At 35.3% G+C, this 10,602-nt stretch overlaps 1 protein-coding gene across 4 annotated transcripts in view; it reads left to right on the top strand.

The window, feature by feature from the left end:
- Positions 1-6,738, top strand: part of zfyve9a (zinc finger, FYVE domain containing 9a) — a 73,736-nt gene extending 66,998 nt beyond the window's left edge. For all 4 annotated transcript variants that reach the window (XR_015478398.1, XR_015478397.1, XM_087240658.1 and 1 more), the window contains exons 17-19: positions 92-197; positions 801-977; positions 5,608-6,738. Coding sequence is in view for 2 of the 4 variants with exons in the window: in XM_087240658.1 (XP_087096784.1) it covers positions 92-197; positions 801-977; positions 5,608-5,769 (445 nt within the window). In the remaining 2 variants the exon portion in view is untranslated. The remainder of the gene's footprint in view (positions 1-91; positions 198-800; positions 978-5,607) is intronic.
- The last annotated feature ends 3,864 nt before the right edge of the window (positions 6,739-10,602 follow it).

Genomic DNA, 10,602 nt, shown 5'->3' with positions numbered 1-10,602 from the left:
TAGTGTAATCTAAAAAATCTCAAGTTCATTAAGGGGATTAAGGGGAAATGTTTTATTCTAATCTCACCGTCTCAACTTTTCTCGTTTTCAGAGTGATCAGCCCCATTGATGGGAAATCCATGGAGTCAGTCACCAGCGTTAAGATCTTTCATGGCTCTGAGTATAAAGCTAATGGAAAAGTCATTAAATGGACAGAGGTATTCATTGTTCATTTCAGGGGTGTCCAAACTCGGCTCTGGAGGGCCAGTGTTCTGCAGATTTTAGCTCCAACTTGCCTCAACTCATCTGCAAGGATTTTTCTAGAAAGTCTGATAAGAGTTTGAATAGCTAGCCCAGGTGTGGCTATTTGGGGTTGTAACTAAACTTTGCAGGACCACGGCCCTCCAGGACAGAGTTTGGGCACCCCTGGTTAATTTATTTCAATGTTATAAACTCTTTGGTAATGATTTCTCAATACATGTGGATATTCTGCTCCTGCACATCTATTATTATCAATTCATGAAATGCACATGCTCACAGAAAAAACAAAGTCCACCCGAATAACATTTATATGTAGTTTTTTTTATAATATAAAATCAATTTAAAACAATTATTATTATTGTTATAATATAATTAGTAATAATAGTATTTAATTTAATATAATGTTTGGTTTTGGTATCGGTTTTCAGACCAAGTGCATTCTGATTTTTCAATTTTGATGCAGATATATTTTATTTTTTGGTTAATCCCTACAAAAAAAATTTAACAAGAACAAAGATATTTACTTACTTTGGCTGTGAATGATTTTTTTTTTTGTCTAGGTGTTTTTCCTGCGGAGCGAGGACCAGAACAATGGCCTGAGTGATCCTGCAGACCACAGCCGGCTCGCTGAGAACGTGGCAAGGGCTTTCTGCATGGCTCTGTGCCCTCACCTCAAGCTGCTCAAAGAAGATGGCATGGCCAAACTGGGCTTGCGGGTCACACTGGACTCAGATCAGGTGACAATGTTAATTTAACCCTTTTTTTTAATATGTAATTTTGCCTGTTTTAACGCTAACTGCATTAACACATTAATTGCTCTGGTGTGTGATTTTATTGGAATTTAAATTAATCGCTCTTATTTCCCTTAATGAAAACCTGTCATATACCTTTTCTGTCATGTTGCTGGCTCAATTTTACTAGAAGTGGATTTCCGGATATGCGTGAAAGACGTCCTGTAATGCGTTGATTTAAAAAAAATACAGCAATGCTCTCCCAACTGGAGTGTAACATCAAAAACAAATCAATCCAGGTTCAAACAGGTCTAATCTCACATTTTGTGCTTTATTCGGTCAACACAGAAAATAACTTAATCCGAGCATGAGAGAAAAAGAACAATAAATATGTCTTCTGCGCACATGCGCTTCTCGTGTTACAGAAACTTCATAGTATTCACGCACACACACACAAACACTTAAAGGAGCCACATCCCATTTTCACTCGTTACAGACACGTGTTGACTGACTGACTGACTACACAAAACGCGCGTGCTTGTCCGTGCGTGATGTGGAGGCGATCGGCGATTCACAGCACATTATGATGATGATCAATCAGAGTCACTTGAGGATGGGCCTTTTAGAGAAACTAGGAAATATGACAGTCGTTTTCATGTTAGCTGTGTAGCTGTGTATAATAAAAGTGAGATATATGAAAAAATAACACTATTTCCTTCAAGTGAAACATGAGCACTCATTGCTTTGCATCTTATTAACACAACCAAGCCTTAAAATTACATTCTGGACCACCCCTTTAAGGATTTAAGATGCTATTCAGCGTTGAATGCATCATAACACTCTTGAAAAGTAGAAATGCGCCAAAATAAAAATCCTTGGCTGAAAACTGAAATGAGGAAACTAAGGCAGAAAACTGAAACACGGAATTAAATTATGCCAATTATTCATACCATTGCATTTATGTCTATGACTGTGTTCTAACAAAGACTATAGAATACACAATACATGTCACTAGTATACTTTTGAATGGGGAAAAGTGTAACTGTCAATATGGCGAATGAAGCCCAGCCTTCTAGTACAGAAGCCAATCAGAGATCGTTATAGAATGACAATTCTCCGGGGGAGGGGCTCGGACCAGACGTGAGTTTCTGCATCTTTTGTGTGATACAAACATTTAGAAATGAAACTAAATAGACAGCTATTGTTTAATTTCATTAGTTATTTGTAATATGAAATGTAATCATCAGCTTTGCAAGTAGTTTTGGAGAATTTGATGTTTCCACATTCAAACAGAATGCCCGAGCCTACTGCCTGAAAGACGTTTCAAAGATGGCCGCCAGGTGAAATGACTTGCCCTAAAGGGACTTGGTACTAACCTAACTATAATCAAGGCATTACAATTCCATAAATGAATATCAAAGTTTTTTTTTTTTCCTTTTTTGGAAAACGCAAGCACAGAATGTGGGTAATAAAGCGAAAGGGGAAAAGACTGTAAGCACACAAAACATTCAAATATGAGCGGGAAAACAGATTTTGTTTGAATGCAATTTCATTTTTGATTTGTGCTCAATAGCTTTCTGTGTGCGCCCTCATTGTTTCTTATTCTGCATTTAGTTTTCGCTTTTGTGCCGATGTCTACTTTTTTTATTTACACTTATTATTTTTTGATCCACGACAGCAATACTTTTCAGCGGGAATTTGATCCCATATGAAATGCCTGCACGATGTCTCTGCTCTACTTATGTGCTGGGTGCACACTGGTTGTTTTTCAATTCCAAGAAAACAGAGAACAGACTTGCTTTCTAGTGCAGAGTGATCTTGCCAGGTCACCACGGAAGAACGAACTCGCGAGACCACTAAAGATAACAAATATAGTTTACAAAATACAAATAAAATAGATTTAAATACGAAATTTAGCAAATAAACACCCTTAATGTGTTTATGCCTCTATTAAGATTTTCATGGTAATGTTCAATTTTACCATCTTATTTAGGGAAACTCCTGAGATCAATAAGTTATATCTCTGAACTTTAATCATAAACAGGTATAGAATGCTTCACTTCTCTCCCCCTTTGTTCAGCCGCAATGACTTCAGGGACTTGTCGAGCAAGTTCGGTGCTCAAGTCTGCATCAGTGCATCCTCTATCAAAAACACATTTGGGAACTTTCACACGTCCCCCGTTCTTGCGGTTTTAAGTTTTGGAACTGAATTTTGATGGTTAATGATGCCATTACACGAGAACATAAGAACGCAAGAGCACTTAAGAATGCATACTGAGAAACAGCCACTGCTTCAGCTCTGCTTGTGCGAGCATGTGAAAGATCCCTGGGATCTCTGCATCCATCGCGGTCTGGATCATTTTTTTTATTCACGCATTCGAGTAATCTTTGTCACTGATCGAATACAGTCACGATGAGAGAGTAGAGTGCAGAGTTACCGACTAGATGTTGTTTCAGACAAGCATGTTCAAGCCACGGTTTCTGTTTGCTGACATACTGATTTAGCCGTGTAGCTTCAGTAATAGAAATCTTTTCAAAATTCTCGGGGGCCGAATATCTGGTGTATCCCAAGTGAAAAGGGTACACTGTTTTATATATATATATATATATATATATGTGTGTGTATGATTGTGTAAATGAGGATAAAAAATGCTCTTGAAAATGGATTTCAATTGCAAATGTCCTTTTTTTTTGGACTTTAATGGCCCGTTTCCACTAGTAGTGCAGCAGGTATGGTACGGGTCGGTATTGGTCACCTTTATCAGGCTTGCGTTTCCAATGAAAAGGGTACAAAAGGGTACCAATGGCGTGGTGTACAACAGAAAGTTTCAAAGTAAAAGCTGTGCGGGTCGATCACATATCATACATGAGATGCACTTCTCACAAAGCAGATGCTTTATAAACACAAATACTTGTGTCTAAATGTTCATTACAAACCTTTCTATGAACATGATTTGATTTTAACTGCAGGTCAATGATAAATAGCCTACTGTAACGGCTGCAATTATATAAAATAAATAAATAAATGCAACATATACGAACACATAAAGACCCTTAAAGTCTCCGATATGTTACCAATTACAGAAAAACTACACACAACAGACATTTAGTCCTTATTTGGATTCAAAAACAACACAAAACATAGCCCACAGTCAGTGCAAACCTCCCATCTTTATCTTTAATCTTCAGCAGCACATGCAACCTCTTGTTAGAGTAATTCCATCATTCCGAGTTCATAATAGTCCAAAAGGTGATGATATTAGTTAAACATGGCAGATTCTTCATGTTTTAGGTTGCTGAAAGAATCATTTGCTCCTTTGTTTTTTACAGCTTCTCCTTTCTGGCTTCTCCTTTGTTACGCGTTTCTCCATTTCTGAAAGGATCGGATGTCAGAAGCATTTCAATAATCATGGGCACGTTATTATCATGAGCTCAAGAAGTTCAATATTTTAAATATAGACACGCGGCGAGTGATCACTCACGCTTTAGATGGCTTTATAAACAACTACGGTGCACAGGATAAATTTTGTTCTTCTTCTTGGCTTTGTGGCTGTTCATCAAGATGACGACAAGGTTTGTTTAAGCTCTGGTCTACCATGGCTCCTTATTATATATATATATATATATATATATATATATATATATATATATATATATATATATATATATATATATATATATATATATATATATATTTACATACGTATGTTGCTTTGACACAGTCTACATTGTAAAAGCGCTATACAAATAAAGCTGAATTGAATTGAATTGAATAAAATGTAAGACATTATTTATAAAGGTATACAGGCCTACAGAATTATTTTTAGAGAGTATCAACATTTATGGCAGCTGATGTTTTTGATCTAACAGCCGAAAAACTACTTTGCTGAATGCTGCGAGTTTGTGTCAGGATGACGATACATGGGCTGCCTTTTTAAGCAATGTTGTTAGCCTTCCAGCTGCAACCCAGTACTGGGAAACACCCATACACACTCACATTTATACACACACGTATACACTACTACCAATTTAGTTACCTATTATTCACCTATTCCACATTTTTTGAGCTGTGACTGAAACAAATACTTCTTACTTTTTTACTTTTGTGCATTTATGAGGCTGTTCTTCTTTACTTTTACTTGAGTACGAAAGTGTAGTCAGTACTTTTACTTTTACCAGAGTCAAGTAAAGGATGTGTGTACTTTTGCCATGTCTTTTACGATGTAATGTCTCGGCTGTGTTTTTAAAAATGTGGCTTCCTTTGTTTTCATTCTCCTGCTTGTATACACACTGGTGACATTTGTCTGTAAACCAATAGCACTCAGCTGTGCGTCTGGCTCTGCCTTTTGATACACTTTTGTCATGCTAGGTAAGTGGTACAGTACGGTTCACTTTTAGATACCTTTTGACAGTGGAAACGGCCCTAAAAGCGTACCGTAACGTACCACTCGGCCATAAATGTCTCTGGACTGTTGTTGTCTATATGGAGGGTCAGAGAGCTTTCAGATTCCATTTAAAATTTCTTACTTGTGTTTCAAAGATGAATGAAGGTCTCATTGGATTGGAACAACAAGGGTAATTGCTAACCAATTTTTTTAATTATGTACAAACTAAGCTAACTCCTGATGTCTTCCAGGTGGGCTATCTTGCAGGCAGTAACGGTCAGCCGTTGCTCCCCCAGTATCTGAGCGAGCTGGACAGCGCCCTCATCCCAGTCATACACAGTGGAGCCTGCCAGCTGAGTGAGGGCCCTGTGGTGATGGAGCTCATCTTCTACATTCTGGAGATCATCTCTTAAAAGAGGAAACCCCTGTCCAGTCTTAGACTCGCACCTCCCACCAGCTCAAGACCTTATTCAGTCGCTCCTTTTCTCTCTCATTTGCACTTCAAAGAGCCTGAAAGCTGTGCAAGAACAAGTCCTCCTTATCACCTATGCACCATTTCCACCGGGACGTCCTCTGCTGAACGCGGTGCTCCCTTTGGTTTCTCCTCACCTCTCAACTCCACTGTGGAAACCATAAGGCCCTGTTGAGTCTAAAGGGGTGGTCGTTCTGAAATTGTTCGCTTCGGAAGCATTGTAGCAACACTATGCTGAAACACAAGAGGGCGAGAGGGAGGGAGAATCTCCAATGACACTGTTGTGCAAGAAGAGTAGGTTAGTGCTATGAAATGGTTTGTGGTCCAGTGCCTGGGCCGTCGTGAAGAAATGAAAGACGAGATTGAGTCTTGCCTCTAAGCTTTATGAATCACCAGATGCTTTATTTCATGAATATGGACCTTGTTTTTTATTGGTTAACGAAAAACTGCTCCAAAGCTAAAATGATGTAGCTTCTTCAAAGTTGGACTGCTTGGCTTAGGAAAGTTGATGATGATAATCTCAAGAATGGACCTCTGTTACTTATTAATATTATTACAAGACAATATGATCCAACTACAATTTCAAGCGGCCTTCATGAATGAAACTACAGCGTCAAGTTCTACATAATGGTAGGTTTTGAGGATCTCAGTCCGATAGAGATTTGATTGGTTTGGATTGGGATGGTGGATGATATGTTACCATTTCCTTTGGGCCGCTGCATTTCGCATCCCGTCCCATCTGTTGACCTATTTAGCAGCCCATGTTTATAAATATATATATATATTTTCTGCCAGTGTTTTTAACATGCTATCATATATAGGATTGTGTAAGGAATAGCAATGCAGCGCACAGGATATTAAGCCATCATTAAGAAATGTAAAGTGGGAATAAAGAATGGAATAACTATAATTGAAAAGTTATTGAAAGGTTGAATGCTACATTCATTGACAAGGTTGGATTTTCATGGTTTCTAAATGAAAGTTCATCTAAAAATGTAGATTTGCAGTTCCTGTACTCATCTGCTGGTCATCCAGGTGGTACATTACCTGACCAAAGTCTTGTCGCTTATCCAAGTTTTAGGAACAACAAGTAATAACTTGACTTCTAGTTGATCATTTGGCATCAGAAGTGGCTTATATGAAAGAAAAAAGCCTCTAGATTACGCTTATTTTACCAAAATAAAATATGATCGTGCCTTGATTTTGAATTATTTAATTTGGACAGTAAGCTCTGACTTTGCTTAGACAAAAGTCTTGTCACTTAACAGAAATAATGTACAGTATAGAATATAAAGTCATGGTGCAGTGGAAAAAGAATTAATATAGTGTGTGACTTCCATGAGCTTGGAGGGCTGCATTTATACATCTCTGTAAATAACCTATTAATAAAGTAATCTGGAATGGCAAAGAAAGCGTTCTTGCAGGTTGACAGTTCATCAATATTCTTTGGATTCATCTTTACTGACTGGGCTGGCCAATTTTGGAGCGCCTTGACTAGGAACTTTGATGTAGAGGCGGAAGTTTTAGAAGGACTTGAACAATTCGCCCTCTCCTGTGGTTTGTAATATAATGGGCAACTCAAATGTCTTGATTCCTCAGGTTGTTGATGTTGCCATCCACTCTGCAGATCTCTCGCACGCCCCTATATTGAATGTAACCCCAAACCATAAATTTTCCTTCACCAAACTTGACTGATTTCTGTGAGAATCCTTGTTCCATGCTGGTTCCAATAGGTCTTCTGCAGTATTTGTGATCATTGGGATGCAGTTCAACAGACGATTCATCAGAAAATCCTCCTTCTGCCACTTTTCCAAAAGATCAACTAGAAGTCAAGTTATTATTTGTTGCTCTTACAACTGGGATCCATGATAAGACTTTTGTCAGGTAGTCGGTGGCTTTTTTTTTTTCTATAGCAAAACTTAGAAGATTTTAGATGAAATGTTAGGGATTTATAAGGCAAGGCACTTTGCGAGTGAAAAAAACGTATACAGGCTAAACAAAATTGATGCTCATGGTTCCTGATGATGATACATTCAGTTCTTAAGAAGCGAGAGACTGTTCTGTTCAAGAAACGCCTGTTTTGCCTGGTTTTGACTTCTTTTATTTATAAATTGTTTTATGTCACCTACATCTTGGATAAGTTGTGGGTGAGCAAATGTAACACATTGTGATTTTTGGATGAAGTATCCCTTTAATTCAGTTGTCAGTTTGGGGTTACTGGTTTCTCACGGTGTAGAAGTGTGGTCACATTAATGAACTTTAGCCAGAAGAAACTGTTTGACTATGTAATGAATCAGAACTCGCAGGTCACTTCCAGATCTAGAAAATCCTTTATTGGTTAGCAATAAAATGCTTGATTATATATTCTGAAAAGTGAAACCAAAACTTTTAAACATCCCCTTTTGGCTAGTCTAGTGTACAGGGATGTTCAGCATCATGATGGAAAGTAGCGCTTCCATCATTAATTTAGATTGACTGGGATGATCAAGTCTTTTTTTGCAGAAGTTATAATAAATTACAAGCAAAAATAAAAGAATAAAAAGTACTTCCCCGGGGAGTTTAATGGTATTTATGTCCAGAAATTGAACAATTAAATGTAAAATAAAATGACCATCACTGAATGAATGAATCATTCATTAAAAAATAAGTACATTTTAATATTATTTATATCTTTTAATCTTTAATAAATAATAGAATTCTGCAATGTGAATATTGCAGATACACGCATTGCGATATCGATGCTCAAACAATATATATTGTTCAGCCCTGTGGGCCCACACAGAATCTGCGTGGTTTTTAGCCCATCATTGAGTCTATTTATTTACTGGTGTAAATGTGTCTACATGTATATTTATTCATTAATATAGTCATTATATTTATTCATTCATTTATTCATTATTTATTTTTAAAATGATTTCGGTAATATTATTGACTAATAATAAAATCGTCATATGATTTATTTACAATACAGTTTGTAAAGTCATATTTTCGGTCTTTAAGTAGATATATTATATGAGAGACTTGCTTTTACCAAATAAGTGGATCTAATAGCATTTGCATTGTAAACATTAAATAAAAGTTTTTAAAAAAAATAGAACCATGTTGAAACTATGTAGTTGACTTTTTCTTACTCCCATTGGAACAAGTAATTGTTTCAAAAAAACAATTCAAACGGCACAAAAACAAACTGGAATGCTACTAGTATTTCACTACATCTGGACCTTTTTTTGCTGCAAAGTCTTCAATTATATCATTATATAGCCCATTCAAGTAACCCAGACGGTTAAAACATATATAAAACATTAATTTTTATTATACATATTCATATATATATATATATATATATATATATATATATATATATATATATATATATATATATATATATATATATATATATATATATATATTCGTATATATATATATATATATATATATATATATATATATATATTCGTATATATATATATTCGTATATATATATATATATATATATATATATATATATATATATATATTCGTATATATATATATATATATATATATATATATATATATATATATATATATATATATTCGTATATATATATATATATATATATATATATATATATATATATATATATATATATATATATATATATATTCGTATATATATATTCGTATATATATATATATATATATATATATATATATTCGTATATATATTCGTATTAACATGAATATTAATTATTATTAACATGAATATTAATGACAATTCTACAGAATACAAAAAAAATGTTTTTTGTAATTATTATTTGTTGTCTTAGACTCGAATCATGGCCATGGTCTTTTTTTTCCCTGACTGATTATCCCTTTTCTGCTTACTCAAAATAAGATCGTCATATTATAACTTTAGTTTTGTCGACTTTCTAAACACGCTGCTTGCCGACACCTCTGCATAGAAGTCACTCCGGTTTCACAGCGCATAAGCTGCGCGCATTTTATCGGCGTGCATGTAAACACACTGGGTATCAGGAGCAGCGCATGAAGGTGCGCGGGAATGACTTTCTGCGCGCATGCGTCAGTTTGGTTTCACCAGTTTCGGTTGCACATACAGAATAACACTTGCGTGTGCAAAAGATGCCAAATGTCAATAGCACCTAACATCTTTATTCTGGGATTAACACTCTAAATTACTACACTTGCATAAAGTAAATGGTATCTCAAAGCTTTATTTGGGCTTATTTTTTTGCCAAAAAATAAATAAATAACAGTACTAAATTGAAAAAAAAAAAAACTAAAGCACTTTATAAACCACATATTGTGCAGCAAACAGTATATTATGTGCATAAACAATATATCATATAGGGCTGCACAATATATTGTTTCAGCATCGATATCGCAACGTGCGCATTTGCAATAGTCACATCGCAAAGATAGGCAATGTCCAGTGTGAATTATAGTTGACCAGGAGCCACAGAATTACAATACAGTATTTAATCACTGTATTTATATCAAATTTATGTGATTTATACAAATTTATTACTTAGAATTTTTGTCTTGTTTTCAGCCCAAATACCTACGTTACAAAGCAAAATTAAAACAAGATTATTTGACTTACCCCACTGGCAGATAATTACATAAAAACAAGCAACAAACAAACAAACAAACAAACAAAAAAAAAACTCTTAATTGTTCCTTATTTCTTCTGACAGGAAAAAAACAAAATATTTTTTACTTTGTCTTAGAATTGTTTTTGATCTTTGGACTGTAGAAAAAATATATAATTTTT

Source organism: Danio rerio, chromosome 2 (genome assembly GCF_052040795.2).
Source record: "Danio rerio strain M-AB ecotype USA chromosome 2, GRCz13ab, whole genome shotgun sequence".
Lineage (NCBI taxonomy): Eukaryota > Metazoa > Chordata > Actinopteri > Cypriniformes > Danionidae > Danio > Danio rerio.
This window is presented reverse-complemented; position numbering and strand designations above follow the sequence as displayed.